We start from the raw sequence: 19,005 nt of genomic DNA, 5'->3' as shown, positions 1-19,005 counted from the left end.
GCTTATACTCCCCTTATTACCGCAGCCGTTCTAGCGATCCCAGGGCTCACATGACATTGTGTTATGCAAGCACTGCAGCCGATCAGCATCTGCTGACTGGCTGCAACCTTCAATATTTCATCAGAGCAGACGTCTGGTCTCAGACTGTTGAGGAGCTACGGATAATCATCGACTGCTGACTGCCTGCAGCGGTCACGTGGCAACGTCAAGTCATCCGCTGGGAATAGCGGAGCCAACATTGCAGGAACAGAACTGAGAACTGATGCAGGAAGTCATTAGCCATTTTTTTTGTTTTCTATGTTGCACTGAATTAGTTGAGCAGAGGTTGTCCTGCAATGGACAATCCATTAAAAAAAATAACCTGTTGGATCCTTGTAGCCACCAATAGGGGTCAGAATTAGGGGCTAGCGGGATACTGTTTATTTCAATGTAATCTCTTCACAGGCAGAAATTTTGCAAATACGTGTGATGTCCTGCACTGGGGATACGATGATCCGGGGAGGAAGACGTCAATCACACCAGGGAAGATTACAAGATCTGAGGCCGGACCGGTCAGGGGGACGAGACACCCTACTGGACCTAATTAGCATACTCATTAAAGGATCATATCAAGGACTATCTGAACACAATAATGTCCTTTATCACCAAATGGTGACATGCTCCCTTTAGATTGAGAAACCCCCAAAGGGTGAATATTCACTTTAACCCCCTTCATGCCACCGCCTACTTTCGTTTTTGCGTTTGCTTTTTGCTCCCTTGCTCCCCCAGAGCCGTGACACTTATTTTTCTGTCAATATGGCCATGTGAGGGCTTGTTTTTTGCGGGACAAGTTGTACTTTTGAACAACACCATTTGTTTTACCATATTGTGTACTAAAAAACGGGGAAAAAAAACTAAGTGTGGTGAAATTGCAAAAAAAGTGCAATTCCCCAACTGTTTTTTTTTTTTTAACCATGTTCACCAAATGCTAAAACTGACCTGCCATTATGATTCTCCAAGTCACGAGTTGGCAGATACCAAACATGTCTAGGTTCTTTTTAATTTACGTGGTGAAACAAAAATTCCAAAGCTTATTAAAAAAAAATAAAAATAAAATTGCATTATTTTCTGAGCCCTGTAGCATCTTGTGATCTGGGGTTAGGTGAGGGCTTATTTTTTTGCGTGCCGAGCTGACTGTTTAAATTATGCCATTTTGGTGCAGATACGTTCTTTTGATCTCCCGTTATTGCATTTTAATGAAATGTTGCGGCGACCAAAAAAAAAACGTAATTCTGTGGTTTTGACTTTTTTTTCTTTGCTACGCCGTTTATCTATCAGATTAATTATTTTATATCTTGATAGATCGGGTGATTCTGAACTCAGATACCAAATATGTGTACTTTAAAAAAAAATGTTTTATTTTGAATGGAGCAAAAGGGAGCAGATTTGAACTATCATATTTTTTCAATAATTTTCAAAACTTTTTTTTTTACTTTACACTTGCTTTAATAGTGTTCATGAGAGACTAGAAGTTGCGATCATCCAACTGCCTCTGCTACACATAGGCGATGATCAGATCGCCTGTGTATAGCAGAAATGCTCACTCGCTAGGACCGCCAACCAAGGGACGGTGCTCATAGTAATCTGGCAATGACAACCATAGAGGTCTGCTGCAGTTGTGATGCCAACCCATTGGCGACCTGCGGTCATGTGACACGGGCGCCGATGGGCGGGATTAATGACGCGCTTCCGGCGCGATCACATTAAATGCCGCTGTCAGAGCTTGACAGCAGCATTTAACAGCTTAACAGCCGTGGGTGGATCGCGATTCCACCCACTGCTGTTAGGGGCACATGTCAGCTGTTCAAAACAGCTGACATGTGCCAAGAAAGATGTGGGCTCAGCGCCAGAGCCCACCTCAAAGGGAGAGTCACAACATGCGCAGTACACGTAAGGCACATGTCGTGAAGGGTTTAAAAGGGTCATCCTCTTAAAATCGCACGGAAGAAGTCCAGGAATTACACATATGAATAAGAGATGGCAGAAACCACCAATCCGGCATTATTACTGATGGTCCCATGATGCAGACATATTTATTGGGTCCATGAACATCACTAAAGAAAGAAAATACCTATTATGCTAAATCCCAAACCTTCATGTAATTGAGAAAGGAACGTATCCATGCAGATCTCATCACCTACCTCAATAATATAAAGAACAATATTCTTGTAGAAACAGTACAAAATGCACTTGGCCACTCGGTTATAATTCCAGGCACCGTGGACCAGTAGTAAGTTCTTCAGGTACTTAAACTGCAAGAAAAAAAAAAACATAAAAAAAGAGTAAAAAAAGCAAATAAATTTTCACGATATAACAACCAATTATCATTTCCCAAACATAAGATTAATTTAATGAAAAGCTTCATGGAGGGCAAGCCGTGTGAGAAATAGGTTTTTATTGAAGCTCTAAGTCCGTCGAGCTGCTACTTTATGCATCCAAACACCATTTACAAGGTAATGGTCCTGTAGATATAGCGGGACGTGCTCCATGTTACTTGTATATTGCGCCGCGTAGACGAGCAAAAGTGAATGGCTTGGACCCGTTGTGTATCTCGCATAAGTAATAAACTTGTGAAATGCTGAAATATTGTATTAAACTTATCCAGAACAGAAAGTAGTCTAAAGAGGCGAAAATATAAGTACAAAATGGGGCACTCGGCACTACCTGTGCTATGGAGTAGTCGGAGGAGTTTGCAGCTTGAAGTCCTTCATTCCCACTTATCCCAACACCAACATGTGCGGTCTGGATCATGCTGACATCATTCGCTCCGTCGCCGATGGCCAGGGTGATCACTTTCACCTGCTTCTTCACCATATCTACCACCTCAGATTTCTGAAGAGGAGACACCCTTTATAGAAACCATAAAATATAATTAATAATTCAAAATAAATTCCAGTAACACATCATCTACATTTATGCTCATCATTTAACAAGTTTACATTTACAAAATGCAAAGTGAATGGAAAAAAAAAATAAAAAAAAAAAAAAAAAAAAAAAAAAATCGAAAATCACTATTTGGTGTGACCGCCTTTTGCCTTGTACACAGGTTTTGAAGGAACTCAGCAGGGAGGTTGTTCCAAACATCTTTAAGAATTAACCACAGATCTTCAGCGGATATCGCTTGTGAAAAACTTGTCCGGTCACCCCCTTTTAGAGCCATGGCACCAATTGCCCTGGAAAACTGCCATAGCTAACAAATTACTTAATAAAAGTAATACAATTAACTCCGCTTTATCGAGACCGGCAATTTTCACACTGTACTTGATGACGGGGCGTGTTGGAATAAGATGCTCCGGATTTATTATGAGGTTCACGCCCCTTAATAAATCAGGAGAGTTTTAGTGCCAGGAACGTTTTACTCCAGACCAGAGACCAAAGTAAGATTTCTGGCGTACAATAGATAAGCTGTGGTGTGATGCCTGCGAGAAATGGTCGTAAAAATCCAAAAAGTCATGATTGTTGCACAAAAAAAAAAAATGGGGGCTTTTCAAAGCTTTTTATTCCAGAAACTGCTTTGATGCATCAGAGGCAAAATCTCAACTTCTATTTTAGTAATGATGAGGCAGAGACTGATGAAAACGGAAACCCTCGTGGTCTGTATGGTCTTAGATAGAACGTATAGCCAGGGAATAAGCACTCCAAGAAAAGACATGAGCAATTACAAAAATTCAGGAACATTTTGGTAAAGAAAGAACTTGCAGATACCTGCAACAAATCACGGCTTTACAGGACAGAGCGAGGTCGAGGAAGTACTGTCTGACGCCAAATGTCAGCGCATACTTCAGGGATTTGCCATCGATAATTAAAGCAAAATCATTCTCCTTCCTGAGCAGGTCTCCAAGATTACTGCAGTGATGGCTCAGAATTTCACGAGTCGTCTACAAGAGGAAAAAAAATGTAAAATGAGAACGATTCTTATACGAGCCAAGTTACCACGTTCCACCAGGAATGTAGTTTCATTTGTAAGAATCCTAAACATTAACGGCATTGACAACCTCTGCAACTAAATTATCGCAACAATGCATCAAAAATATAAAAAATTAAGCAAAATTTGCCATAAAAAATTCCAGTAACTTTATACAGCTCCTACACAGAATGATTGTCTGCCGCACACCCCACCGGAAGGGCTCCTTCTACTTTAATATTGGTGGTCAATAAAGGGGTACAACCACCTCATCAAGTGATGGACTATAATTAGGATATGCCACCATGATCAATGGGGGTCCAACCTCGGAGCGAATCAGAGAATGAAAAGGCTGTAACTGATTTGGCACAGCAGCTCCTTTACAGTATGGTCTCCGGCCACCCAACCGTGTCGGGAACTGCCCCGCGAACAATGTTAGCTACAGGCTTTGTTCATAACAAGATAACGGGGGCTGCTGCACTGGGGGAGACTGGGAACGGGTCACAGTGCCGAATTATAGTTATGACTCCATCGTCCTAGTGGTGTCCCCCAATTTCCTTATGAGACGTGAACACCACTTCACCATGGCCGCTGCCGTTACGACACCACTACTTAGACTCCTGCGCTTAGCTGGTAACAAACACTTTATAGATTGCCTTCTTGTATTTCTAAACAAATGCCCTCTGTTCTGCGTCACCCTTAAGTACGATTATGAGAAGTGTGTGTTTTTCCCAAGTAACGCGCCTTTAACATAATCATTTATGACTTCGTCCTTGAGAACCTGGCAGCCAAGCTCTACAAATAAACATAGTACAGGACAAGTGGAAATGAAAAAGGAGTCTACACGCCGGAGACGCTCATCTGTATGCACACGATATTACTACCACCGGCAGCACAGAAAAGCTAAATCTAAAAGTCATTTAACCTCCCTTGTATTTGTGTTCAGTACCTAAAAGCTACATAGGCACTCCCGACACTGTCCATTCTGGAGGAGTCTGCACCCTGCACAGAACTTTCCATGTTATATACTGTATGGATATACACTCCTTAAAAGGGTCATCGGCACAGTCCGGAGTTGCTCCTTTTAGCCTGAAAAGAGATCGGTACCAATGATGCTATGTCCCTACACGTCTGCCAAAGAGCGTGTGTGACCCCTGATGTGCGTGCTCGTATCTCGGCAGGTGTGTGAGATCTTAACGTCATAAGAAGGAAGCAGCACTGGATGCCGGATAAGATCTTTAAGTTTTGAAAATACTTTGAATTATTTATATGGCATTGGTCCTGGGACGAATCATCTATAATATAACGCTAGGAGCATCACTCTGTCTGAAGACTTTATAGACTGCGCAAGCGCGACTTGCCTGCGCAGTCTGGACCCTACAGAGTGACGCATCCGGCAGTAGCGTAGCTACCGGAGGGGGCCATCGCCCCAGGCCCGGGGCTCAGAGGAGGCCTACCTGGAGCTATGCTACTGTAACTGTATTGGCATGCACCAAGTGCAGATACAGTTACATTCTGCGGCAGAGCATGGAGAATCGATCTATGGGCCCCTGAGCAGGAGGGGGCCCGCGGTGCATAAACAGTGGGACCCCCGCCTGTCATCGCAGGGTCGGCTGTATCATCCCCGTCAGCATCTGACGTCAACGATGCCGACACTGACGGGGCACGATGACATCACTTCCCGGCACCCGCAGTCCGGAGGTGAGCGGGAGCAGCGCAGGAACCAGGAAGAAGAGAGGTGAGTATTTATTTATTGTTTTTCTTTATGGGGGGCTGCCTTATACTACAGAGTCTGCCTGTGTGTGTGGGGGGGGGGTGCTGCCTTATACTACAGAGTCTTCCTGTGTGGGGGGTGCTGCCTTATACTACAGAGTCTGCTTGTGGGGGGAGGTGCTGCCTTACACTACAGAGTGTGCCTGTGGGGGGGGGGGGGGAAAGGGTGCTGCCTTACACTACAGGGTCTGCCTATGGGGTGCTGCCTTACACTACAGGGTCTGCCTATGGGGTGCTGCCTTATACTACAGGGTCTGCCTATGGGGTGCTGCCTTATACTACAGAGTTTGCCTATGGGGGGGGCTGCCTTATACTAAAGTCTGCCTATGGGGGCTGCCTTTTGCTATAGAGTCTGCCTATGGAGGAGCTGCATTATACTACAGAGTTTGCCTATGGGGTGCTGCCTTACACTGAAGAAAAATATACGAATCCAGCTCCAGGATGTAAAATATAAAAAAATACTTTATTCAAACAGTACTGAAGACTAAGAACACAGCAGTTGTTTGAAACGCGTTCAGTTGTCCATGGCTGCTCCCTATTTTGCTGATCATTTGTAAGCCCAATTTTCAAATGTTTGAATAAAGTATTTTTTGATATTTTACATCCGGGAGCTGGATTCCTATATTTTTTTTCTTCAATTTTCTACGTCCTGGCAGAGATGTCATTTCCGTGCTCGGATGATACCACCACAGCGATTTAACTTCTAATGGGTGAGCTGAATTAACTTTTTTTGTACTTATGCTGCCTTACACTACAGAGTTTGCCTATGGTGTGCTGTATTATACTACAGAGGGCTGCCTTATGTTATTGAGTTGACAGGATGGGGTGCAGGATGGGAACAGCACATGGCAGAATGGGGGCACAGGATGGGAGCAGCACATGACAGGATGGGGACGCAGGAGAGCACCACATGAGGATGGGGGTGCAGAATTGTGGGCAGCACATACCAAAACCGGGGTGTAGGATGGGAGCACATGACAGGATGAGGGCACAGGAAGAGAGTAGCACATGACAAGATGGAGGCGCACAAAACAGGATGAGGGCGCAGGATGGGGACCCAAGATGGTAGCAGCACATGACAAGATTAGGGCACAGGATGGAAGCAGCACATACCAGGATGGAGACCATATACCAATATAAATGCTCGCCACCCGGGCGTAGAACGGGTTCAATAGCTAGATTTATATAGTGAGATTAATTCCCAATTCTGATGGGTAATTTTACAATCAGTCGACAGACATGTCCTACAGTGCAGTCCTCTGTGCTAGGGCTATGATCAGCCAATGGACACGTCCTACAGTGCAGTCCTCTGTGCTAGGGCTATGATCAGCCAATGGACACGTCCTACAGTGCAGTCCTCTGGGCTAGGGCTATAATCAGCCGATGGACACGTACTACAGTGCAGTCCTCTGAGCTAGGGCTACAATCAGCCGATGGACACGTCCTACAATGCAGTCCTCTGTGCTAGGGCTGCAATCAGCCGACAGACATGTCCTACAGTGCAGTCCTCTGGGCTAGTGCTATAATCAGCCGATGGACATATCCTGCAGTGCAGTCCTCTGTGCTAGGGCTACAATCAGCCGATGGACACGTCCTACAGTGCAGTCCTTTGGGCTAGGGCTACAATCAGCCGATGGACACGTCCTACAGTGCAGACCTCTGTGCTAGGGCTACAATCAGCCGACGGACATATCCTGCAGTGCAGTCCTCTGTGCTAGGGCTACAATCAGCCGAAGGACATGTCGTACAGTGCAGTCCTCTGGGCTAGTGCTATAATCAGCCGATGGACATATCCTGCAGTGCAGTCCTCTGTGCTAGGGCTACAATCAGCCGATGGACACGTCCTACAGTGCAGACCTCTGTGCTAGGGCTACAATCAGCCGACGGACATATCCTGCAGTGCAGTCCTCTGTGCTAGGGCTATGATCAGCCGACGGACATATCCTGCAGTGCAGTCCTCTGTGCTAGGGCTACAATCAGCCGACGGACATGTCGTACAGTGCAGTCCTCTGGGCTAGTGCTATAATCAGCCGATGGACACGTCCTACAGTGCAGACCTCTGTGCTAGGGCTACAATCAGCCGATGGACACGTACTACAGTGCAGTCCTCTGTGCTAGGGCTACAATCAGCCGATGGACACGTCCTACAGTGCAGACCTCTGTGCTAGGGCTACAATCAGCCGATGGACACGTACTACAGTGCAGTCCTCTGTGCTAGGGCTACAATCAGCCGATTGACCCGTCCTACAATGCAGTCCTCTGGGCTAGGGCTACAATCAGCCAATGGACATATCCTGCAGTGCAGTCCTCTGTGCTAGGGCTACAATCAGCCGACGGACACGTCCTGCAGTGCAGTCCTCTGTGCTAGGGCTACAATCAGCTGACGGACACGTCCTACAGTGCAGTCCTCTGTGCTAGGGCTACAATCAGCCGACGGACACGTCCTGCAGTGCAGTCCTCTGTGCTAGGGCTACAATCAGCTGACGGACACGTCCTACAGTGCAGTCCTCTGTGCTAGGGCTACAATCAGCTGACGGACACGTCCTACAGTGCAGTCCTCTGTGCTAGGGCTACAATCAGCCGACGGACACGTCCTACAGTGCAGTCCTCTGTGCTAGGGCTACAATCAGCCGATTGACCCGTCCTACAATGCAGTCCTCTGGGCTAGGGCTACAATCAGCCAATGGACATATCCTGCAGTGCAGTCCTCTGTGCTAGGGCTACAATCAGCCGACGGACACGTCCTGCAGTGCAGTCCTCTGTGCTAGGGCTACAATCAGCTGACGGACACGTCCTACAGTGCAGTCCTCTGTGCTAGGGCTACAATCAGCTGACGGACACGTCCTGCAGTGCAGTCCTCTGTGCTAGGGCTACAATCAGCTGACGGACACGTCCTACAGTGCAGTCCTCTGTGCTAGGGCTACAATCAGCTGACGGACACGTCCTGCAGTGCAGTCCTCTGTGCTAGGGCTACAATCAGCTGACGGACACGTCCTACAGTGCAGTCCTCTGTGCTAGGGCTACAATCAGCTGACGGACACGTCCTACAGTGCAGTCCTCTGTGCTAGGGCTACAATCAGCTGACAGACACGTCCTACAGCGCAGTCCTCTGTGCTAGGGCTACAATCAGCCGATTGACCCGTCCTACAATGCAGTCCTCTGGGCTAGGGCTACAATCAGCCAATGGACATATCCTGCAGTGCAGTCCTCTGTGCTAGGGCTACAATCAGCCGACGGACACGTCCTGCAGTGCAGTCCTCTGTGCTAGGGCTACAATCAGCTGACGGACACGTCCTGCAGTGCAGTCCTCTGTGCTAGGGCTACAATCAGCTGACGGACAAGTCCTACAGTGCAGTCCTCTGTGCTAGGGCTACAATCAGCCGACGGACACGTCCTGCAGTGCAGTCCTCTGTGCTAGGGCTACAATCAGCTGACGGACACGTCCTACAGTGCAGTCCTCTGTGCTAGGGCTACAATCAGCTGACAGACACGTCCTACAGCGCAGTCCTCTGTGCTAGGGCTACAATCAGCTGACGGACACGTCCTACAGTGCAGTCCTCTGTGCTAGGGCTACAATCAGCTGACGGACATATCCTGCAGTGCAGTCCTCTGTGCTAGGGCTACAATCAGCCGACGGACACGTCCTGCAGTGCAGTCCTCTGTGCTAGGGCTACAATCAGCTGACGGACACGTCCTACAGTGCAGTCCTCTGTGCTAGGGCTACAATCAGCTGACAGACACGTCCTACAGTGCAGTCCTCTGTGCTAGGGCTACAATCAGCTGACGGACATATCCTGCAGTGCAGTCCTCTGTGCTAGGGCTACAATCAGCTGACGGACACGTCCTACAGTGCAGTCCTCTGTGCTAGGGCTACAATCAGCTGACGGACACGTCCTACAGTGCAGTCCTCTGTGCTAGGGCTACAATCAGCTGACAGACACGTCCTACAGCGCAGTCCTCTGTGCTAGGGCTACAATCAGCTGACAGACACGTCCTACAGTGCAGTCCTCTGTGCTAGGGCTACAAGCAGCCGACAGACACGTCCTACAGTGCAGTCCTCTGGGCTACGGTAGCTTTCCCAATATCAAATCACTGAGCAGGGCGAGGTAAAAATAACTTCTCAAAAGACAAATACCTAGAACAAACTCTGCACAGACACTGAATGAAAAAATGATAAAGGTTAGAAATGCATGGTACGGCTGGCCGTACACATTTTCTGCCAGTTCTTACTCCTAACTTAGCTGAGATTACGAGTGTGCTCAATGGAGAGCGTGGAATAAGCCAATGTCAGACACCTCTGGCATCCGTTTATCCTACAGAAAAAAGATGAGGCACGTTGAAATGCTTGGTAATTATTTTCCTCATCCTCTGGCATCAGGGTTGAGTCATGAGAAGCTTATACACAACGGATGGTCAGTCAGTGCTGCCTAAATCGTCAGGTTCATCAGATGTTCCTCTGATGTGTATGGGCACCTTTAGGATCAATACACAAGCAAATTAAAAGATTTCCAAAGATGTACAATTTACACACGACATGTCATCAGCTAAAAGGTGGGCAGGTTTTGCTCTATTTCATTCCAACTACTGCCCAGTATTACATTTTATGTTTGCTTAAAATCCGCCATTGGGGTCCAGAGATATGGGCCTTTTTATTTTGTGCTAATTTTGAGAGTCTTTACTTTGTGAGACCCGTCCCCTTGTAATCAAGCAGAGCAGCCTAAAGACAAGCCCCAGAGGATACGGTGACCAACACCTTGGTAAAGAGCATAAAAATTTGCGCTACATAAAAAGGCCCCATTTCTCTGGATCACTGTGGCGGATTGTAAAAAAAAAAAAAAAAGTACCGTACATTCAGGGCACTAGCAGGAATAACATAATAGTAAAAACTGGCCACAAATGACGTGGTGACAGGTCCTCAGTATAACTGAAGTTACCCTACACTTTCCAGGTTGCCCACCTGACGCAATCCCCTTCTGTATCATGGCTTTGGCAATACACTGAACAGAACATCCCAGTGCAGGGCCGCGAGCATGCAGCTGTAATCTGAGCGGGAATATGGTAAGAAATGTTTACATTCTCAGCAGCGCCACCGGTGGCCAAATTAACAATTGCGCAGTGATAGTTTAAATGAAAAGGGCTGTCTGTGTACCATGCAACTCATCCAGAGCAAGACACACTCTGCTTTGGATGAGCTCCTGAATGGGGGGCACCCCATAATTATTTCAGAATGTCCAGTATTTGATGATGAGCTTGATACACTAACCAATTTAAAGGTAGTCATAAAAATTTGATTCATTTTGACTGAACGCAGTGATTTGGGTGTGAGCTTTTATCAAGACAATCCGTTTTCAAATTAAAGGGTCAGCATATGATGCAGTAACCTAGTAATAGTATAAACTATCTGAAAATATAAAAAAATTAAATAAATGCTCAGTACAGCCTCCTCCAGAGGGATCTGGTAACACTGCACCTTATTATCAGCCATATACCGCTGCTACAGATCGCACTGAGAGGACACAACATAAGGTTGCGCCGCTTGTTTCACCTGAAAGAGCCAAGTGAGCTCGAAACAAATAACAAAATTGCGTGAAAGAACAAAAACATTACACGGTGACATGGAAAAGTCTACTTACATCCAGAGACGCCTCATTTATCACAATCAGGCCCATGTTCTTGGTCAGCAGTCGGCACGAATGTCCTGGTAAAAAGGAAGGATTATTTTTATTCAGTCTGCAATCTTTAAAGTAACAGATCTTTATGCTAAAAAAAAAGCTTTTTTCTGAAAATCAATGGAATCCATTAAAAGTGTCTTAGTCAAGGGGAGTAATAAGAGGGGATCATATTTTATTATGAAAATGGCTCTAGGTCTCAACATAATCTAGTGATAAAAAGTAATAAATGTTAGGTTTAGGATTCCACATTAATAAAGGCATAAAACAAAAGTGTCAGCTTGGATTTTTGAAGGGGTAGTCCAGTGAAAATATCACCTATCCAATGGATGGGATAACTTCTTGATCAGTGGGGTCTGATTGCTAAAATCTCCACCAGTCGGCCAAATTTGTAAATTATTTATCCCTAATAGGGCACCAGTTCACAACATGGAGTGTCAGATTAGATGCCAGGCCCACACATCATTCATTCTCTATGGAGCTGAGTGCAGCGCTAAGTAGTCTGATAGGGAATGACTGGAGCATCATGTGCACTGCAGCGCTGGTCTAATGGGGATATAAGTGACGGTTCTGCTGATTGGTGGGGGTCCCGGCGGTCAGATCCTCACTTGACCGACAGTCAAAAACATCTGGATTTCAAGCAGAAGATGTTTCAGGAAACACTCTTTTTTACGTTAATGGTTGTCTCCTGAAGCACTTTGTAAACTTTTTTTTTTTTTACTAAAATGCTAGCGTTATTTAGAGTAAAAAAACACATAGAAAATGCTCAAAAAGACATCTGGGGATCTTCAGAGCATTTTTTAGGCCTCCTGTTTGATTTGAAGCCTAATGAAGAAAGGATGCGTCATTCTTTTCTTTTAAACATTTTGTGAGTACTTTCTCAGGTGTATTTAGGAGTGGAGCTGCTTAGAAAATGCTGGGGGGGGGGGGGGGGGGGGGGAAACACAGTAAAAAATGCCCCAAGTCATCCTTTGTAGAACACGCCCGCAAATTGTGTCTAGTATGATTTCTTATCCCAAGTCATGTGTCGAGAATCAGAGTCAATACTGACTTTTAAGACTGCTACTTCCAATAGGTGGCGCTAGAGTTGAAGTCATCCATCTCGGAAGAGACTATTTGTATACTTAAATTCCCAGAGGCGCAGTGCATGGCCTATCAGTCTCATTACGTCGCCATTATCAGTTATACCCTGTCAGAGGCCTTTCACAAAGCCAAATCGGACCTAATGATTTGCACTGATGAGGAGCAAACACCCCGAAACAGGTGTCTGCCAATGGAGTTTCTGGCTAAGCTTCTTATCCATGTGGCAAAGCTCGTTAGAAGGACGACATGTTCCACTTCTCTTCCTCTCTTATGAGGTCATTTGCATATTTGCAGAACATTAACATTTTGATTGAACACTTTTGAACGCTTGTAAGTGGTACACATGAACTACTAGTAATCTGTGAAAGTAGGAAACATATCAGACAACTAAGTATCCTCCTAATAAGATATTTCTACAAACCGCCATCGGGCTCCTTTCATCGGGTATTCCATGTCATAGTAAATGAACGTGAAGAGAAATATTGCTCCAGCCTTCAGTTTTACCTTTTTGAAATAAGACAGATTTACCCTTTAAATGGCCAAACTATAATATACCGTAACCTGGTTATTATTGGAAAGCCGCCTTTTTTTGCGCTTTACTCCAGTCTTGCAGTCTCCAATACAGAATGGTGCCCTACTGACATCAGTAATTACTGCACCTTCATTAAGGGAAAAGGATATCTACAATGTTATAGCCTATATACTCTTTCAAATAAGCTAGTTTTCCTTAAAAAAAGGGTATTACTAACTTTTAAAATAATGGGTAGGACATGTTGGCACTCAATTTATGGTGGGTACCTCATACTCATGACTGGGACGCCAACAATCCCAAGAACAAAGGGGTTATTTGGGGCTGCAGCACCTTTACTGTTACTTCCCAAGGATGTGCAAAATGGAATAAGAGGTATGGGTCTCGTAAAAAATTGTGGTGCACCTTATTCCACTAAGAAATAGCGTCAAGATTGACAAATTAAATTCCAGCCTTGATAAATTCCTCCCAAAGTATCAACATATCTGCCCAATCCATAAAAATCTGACACAAAATCAATAGGTTTGTCCAACGTTGATTTAATGTGTGCGCTCATGTGGAGCGATACCCAGCTAGGTAACATGGGTAGGTGGTAAAGCGCGTCAGTGGTGATTTGGCCAGGGCTGTGGAGTCGGAGCCCATTTTGATGGAGTCATGGAAATTGAGGAGCCGAAGTCAGAGGTTTGGCTTACCGACTCCACAGCCCTGGATTTGGCCACACTTTCTTTGTGTTTTGCGGTTCAGTTTCCGGTCATTTACGCGGTAACTTTAGGTAAGTTTCCAGATCCCAGGAGCCATATTGCCATGAGTATTACAGACCGGAGGAACTTTATATAGACCGCTACGGATCTGATGAAGGCTTTTCTTTGAGCAGTAGCAGGGTTGACATCTCTACCGTACAGGTTTGGAGTTACGACACTACAAACTGTGCAGAAAGTCAACTTTTATTTGTGTCCAGACGAGAGAACTTTTGGCTGAATGTATCACTTTTATAGCATTCCAGTAAACACAAAGGTTCATTTCTATGAAAGCTCCCAGCACTTCTAAAGGAAAAATGGAAGGAGAGGTCTGACAGAATCGGATGATTTCTTACCCTTTCCCAGCGTTGCTTTTCAGGCACTACATTAAAGGCTAAGCACAAAACCGATAAATCCTACATGTATCACAGACTGAAAGAAAGGCTTCCCGTCCAAGCTGTACTCTCCCCGAATCCCCGAAACCTCAGTAGGGTCCGTGCGGCTCCGCCAAGTCCTTTACATGAGATTCACAGCAGTACGACAAGAGCTACATGGCAATGAATTTCTCAGTCACTAGAGGGATCAGTCATTTCTGGAATTACTAATGGCATAAGACTTCTCTCTAAATATTCAGGGGAACATGAGTATCAGAAGTGGACACCTGGATGCTACTCGCCATCGTGGAGGTTCTGATCTAAAATGAAACAGCTTAGGCTACTTTCACACTAGCGTCGTGCACTGCATGTCGCAATGCGTCGTTTTGCAGAAAAAAACGCATCCTGCAAAGTTGTCTGCAGGATGCGTTTTTTCTCCATAGGCGTGTATTAGCGACGCATTGCCACACGTCGCAACCGTCGTGCGACGGTTGCGTCGTGTTGTGGCGGACCGTCGGCACCAAAAAACGTTGCTTGTAACGTTTTTTAGTGCGTTGTGTCCGCCATTTCCGACCGCGCATGCGCGGCCGGAACTCCGCCCCCTCCTCCTCGCAGCTCAGAATGGGGCAGCAGATGCGTTGTAAAAATGCATCCGCTGCCCCCGTTGTGCGGCACTTCCAGAGTATGAGTCGGTACGTCGGCCTGATGCACTGCGACGGGCCGAGTACGACGCTAGTGTGAAAGTAGCCTTATTGTATTGAATATTCCTGGCATAGCGCAACCCTGACCGGTCACTAAAGATGTTCACATGCAGAAGACATTGAGGCACGTGGACTCGCTGGTGGGGCTGAGCAGCAATATTGTATAGGTTTGGCACGCAAAGTGGTCCCCCCGGCTATGACCCCTAACATCTGTAATTTGTGAGGAACACTAGACATAAGGCAATCTGTCACCTACAAAGAAGCTGTTTGCTTGCACATATAGTGGTAATATGCAAGTAATTAGCACTTTAGCCAAGTTTTGCTGTATTACAGCTGCAGGGGGAAAATGAGGATATATTCTCCCTGCAGCCACTCGCTTACAGTGATCAGGGCGGTCCAGAGGGCACTTCAGCATTTAAGAATGGGTAGTCCAGTAGTGACAACTGCTTTAAGGGCTTTTCCATGAAGAGAAGGGAGAGACTTTACAGATGTGGCCATCCTGAACTTTCCGCTACTTTCGTATGATGGAAAATCAATGCATTATCGCAACTCTCTGGGCTCACAATGACTGGGTGGACAGACATGTGGCCTAAACATAGCTTTACAATAGAGGACTGCAGTATTTTTTCAATGCGCATAATCTTCCATCCACTCATCTTGTCATATGTCAAGGCAAGAGAAAAAAAGTGAGGAACGACCATGGAACATGGCTACACAAAGTAACAGGGCATATGAGCAGGGGGTTACTGTGCACTATGCATCATAACTTATCCCTGGATTGATGGAAATAGGCAGCAGCACCAGACTATATTACAAAGTATGTGCACATCAAATGATCAGTGCAGCCACTAGATCCAGTTTAGGAAACCCCACTGTTATAATCACCGTGTCATTGTAGTATATGCTGCATACAGCTTGCAGTGATTGGTTGCGATCTACACTAGTACACACTAGAAGCAGCTCACTTTACAGCCCGGCAATAATCAGAGTATACAGCAACAGTGCCACCTACTGGCCACTGAATAATACTGCAGAGGTACACGGTGCAGAAACACAGAAAAGCACTAAATATGCATTACAAGATGAATTATCAACTATAAAGGGGACCCGTCATGTAGAGCAAACAAAGCAACCATTAAGCATCATGTAATAAAGCAGGAGATGCTGGGTAGACTGATATATAGTATTGTAGGAAAGTATCCAGTATAAGGCCGTCACATTAGCGTATAGCATCTCATGTGATATACTAATGACCCTCGGCCCCTGCTCTGCTGCGAGTGTGAGCCGAGTGTCAGGCTACTGTGCTCCCATCCTTTCACATAAGAGAATCACAGCATGAGATTGAGAAATTCATCTCTCCATCTCCTCTGCTGCCGGTGGGTATTGCAGTGCACTCGGGTGATATCAGAGTGCAGGGCGAGGATTCACACACACCCATAAACTTGTATGGGTGCGAGTCAGCCGAATTTGGCATGCCATCACACCATGCTGCGTTTTGTTCCTGTCGATCGCGATCTGATAGGAGCAGGAGAAAAAAAAAAAAAACAACACCATTGAGATCAGAAGCACGGGATTAAATTGGTACGAATGCAATCAGATTTTTAATCGAATTGCATTCGTCCAATTTAATCACAAGTGGGAGCAAGCCCCAACCTGTGTCCTGTTCATATAAATCCCTGCTCATTCTCAGCCGAGAGGTCAAATGGGTGGTCCTATCACTTAATGACCCCCAATTGTGTATGCATGCTCATACAGGGAAAGCGGTGAGTCACAGACTGGCTTAGAGTTCCAGTGGGTGGTCCTATCTGTGCCACTTTGCATTAATTCCTGAAAAGCACCTGAAGGGTTAATAAACTACCTGACAGCAGTTTTCAATATGTCAGGGGGCGCTGTTTTTAAAATGGTATCACTTTTGGGGGTTTCCCAATATATGGGACCCCTAAAGGCACTTTAAACATGGATAGGTCCCTAGAAACATAAATTTTGTAAATTTTCTTGAAAAAAATGAAAAATTACTGCTACATTTTTAAACCTCCTAAAATGCTAACAAAATAATAGAACATTTTACAAATGGTGCTGATGTAAAGCCGACATGTGGGAAATTTTATTTATTTATGGTTTGCTGTGGTATGACCATCTGGAGTAAAGGGATAATCATTGAAACTTTGAAAATTGCTAATTTTTTAACATTTTTCTCAAATTTCTGATATTTTTTATAAATAAACACAAAACATATCAACCTAAATTTACTATTAACATAAAATATAATGTGTCACGAAAAAACAATCTCAAAATCACTGGGATTTGTTGAAGTGTTCCAGAGCCACATAAATTGACACTGGTCAGATTTCAAAAATTTGGCTCCGTCACTAAGGGGTTAAACCTGCAATTCTATTCTAAGAGCCATTACATTTTCAGTGTCCTTTAATACGGAAAGAATTAATTATGTGAGGACTGCAAGATTAAGTTATTTTACTATATTTACCCAACACCCAGTGTCATGTATTTTACGAGGATAAAGACCATTTAATTAATACACGGCTGCACAGAAGCCTCCAGAGTGAACCGGGATTGTCCTAATGGGACAGCTCATTAAAGTATGCTGTGAAAATGCCACTAATTACTACACAAGACTATAAAAGGCAGAAAAGTGATCAAACATGTGGAGAACAATTATGACCAGTTACTGCTCTGGGCCCAAAACCCCATAATGTGTGACTGAGATTCTAATGACTTCTCCTGTTAGGATTTCTGCAGTTATGGACGCTATGGATCCAATCTACTCTTACATTTCAATGTTCACCCATATAAATGAAAGTTAAAAAATAAAGAACCAACTGGCAGTACAGAATTTTTATTTATTTTTTAATCACCGATGGGGCACTTATCTCCATTGTAAAATTCAGCGGTGGATCTGATGACCAACCACTGCTCCAATCATTCTCTATGGAGCTGCCGAATAAAGCAGAGCAAAGTGCTCGACAGCCTCATAGAGAATGAATGGAGCAGCCTCATAGAGAATGAATGGAGCAGCCTCAGAGAATGAATGGAGCAGCCTCAGAGAATGAATGGAGCAGCCTCATAGAGAATGAATGGAGCAGCCTCATAGAGAATGAATAGAGCAGCCTCAGAGAATGAATGGAGCAGCCTCAGAGAATGAATGGAGCAGCCTCATAGAGAATGAATGGAGCAGCCTCATAGAGAATGAATGGAGCAGCCTCATAGAGAATGAATGGAGCAGCCTCATAGAGAATGAATGGAGCAGCCTCATAGAGAATGAACGGAGCAGCCTCATAGAGAATGAATGGAGCAGCCTCAGAGAATGGATGGAGCAGCCTCATAGAGAATGAATGGAGCAGCCTCATAGAGAATGAATGGAGCAGCCTCATAGAGAATGAATGGAGCAGCCTCATAGAGAATGAATGGAGCAGCCTCAGAGAATGAATGGAGCAGCCTCATAGAGAATGAATGGAGCAGCCTCATAGAGAATGAATAGAGCAGCCTCAGAGAATGAATGGAGCAGCCTCATAGAGAATGAATGGAGCAGCCTCATAGAGAATGAATGGAGCAGCCTCAGAGAATGAATGGAGCAGCCTCATAGAGAATGAATGGAGCAGCCTCAGAGAATGAATGGAGCAGCCTCATAGAGAATGAATGGAGCAGCCTCATAGAGAATGAATGGAGCAGCCTCAGAGAATGAATGGAGCAGCCTCATAGAGAATGAATGGAGCAGCCTCAGAGAATGAATGGAGCAGCCTCATAGAGAATGAATGGAGCAGCCTCATAGAGAATGAATGGAGCAGCCTCAGAGAATGAATGGGGCAGCCTCAGAGAATGAATGGAGCAGCCTCAGAGAATGAATGGAGCAGCCTCATAGAGAATGAATAGAGCAGCCTCAGAGAATGAATGGAGCAGCCTCAGAGAATGAATGGAGCAGCCTCAGAGAATGAATGGAGCAGTCTCAGAGAATGAATGGAGCAGCCTCATAGAGAATGAATGGAGCAGCCTCATAGAGAATGAATGGAGCAGCCTCATAGAGAATGAATGGAGCAGCCTCATAGAGAATGAATGGAGCAGCCTCAGAGAATGAACGGAGCAGCCTCAGAGAATGAACGGAGCAGCCTCAGAGAATGAACGGAGCAGCCTCAGAGAATGAACGGAGCAGCCTCAGAGAATGAACGGAGCAGCCTCAGAGA

At 45.3% G+C, this 19,005-nt stretch overlaps 1 protein-coding gene across 5 annotated transcripts in view; it reads right to left on the bottom strand.

The window, feature by feature from the left end:
* ATP8A1 (ATPase phospholipid transporting 8A1) overlaps positions 1-19,005 on the bottom strand; it is a 291,307-nt gene that overhangs the window by 47,437 nt on the left and 224,865 nt on the right. For all 5 annotated transcript variants that reach the window (XM_069744529.1, XM_069744527.1, XM_069744530.1 and 2 more), the window contains 4 exons: positions 11,350-11,414; positions 3,745-3,917; positions 2,704-2,887; positions 2,181-2,291 (listed from right to left, as the gene is read on the bottom strand). In XM_069744529.1, the coding sequence (XP_069600630.1) occupies positions 2,181-2,291; positions 2,704-2,887; positions 3,745-3,917; positions 11,350-11,414 (533 nt within the window). The remainder of the gene's footprint in view (positions 1-2,180; positions 2,292-2,703; positions 2,888-3,744; positions 3,918-11,349; positions 11,415-19,005) is intronic.

This window comes from Ranitomeya imitator, chromosome 1 (assembly GCF_032444005.1).
Source record: "Ranitomeya imitator isolate aRanImi1 chromosome 1, aRanImi1.pri, whole genome shotgun sequence".
NCBI classification, from domain to species: Eukaryota; Metazoa; Chordata; class Amphibia; order Anura; family Dendrobatidae; genus Ranitomeya; species Ranitomeya imitator.
The sequence above is the reverse complement of the archived record's forward strand: the minus strand, read 5'-3'. Positions and strand labels throughout refer to the sequence as shown.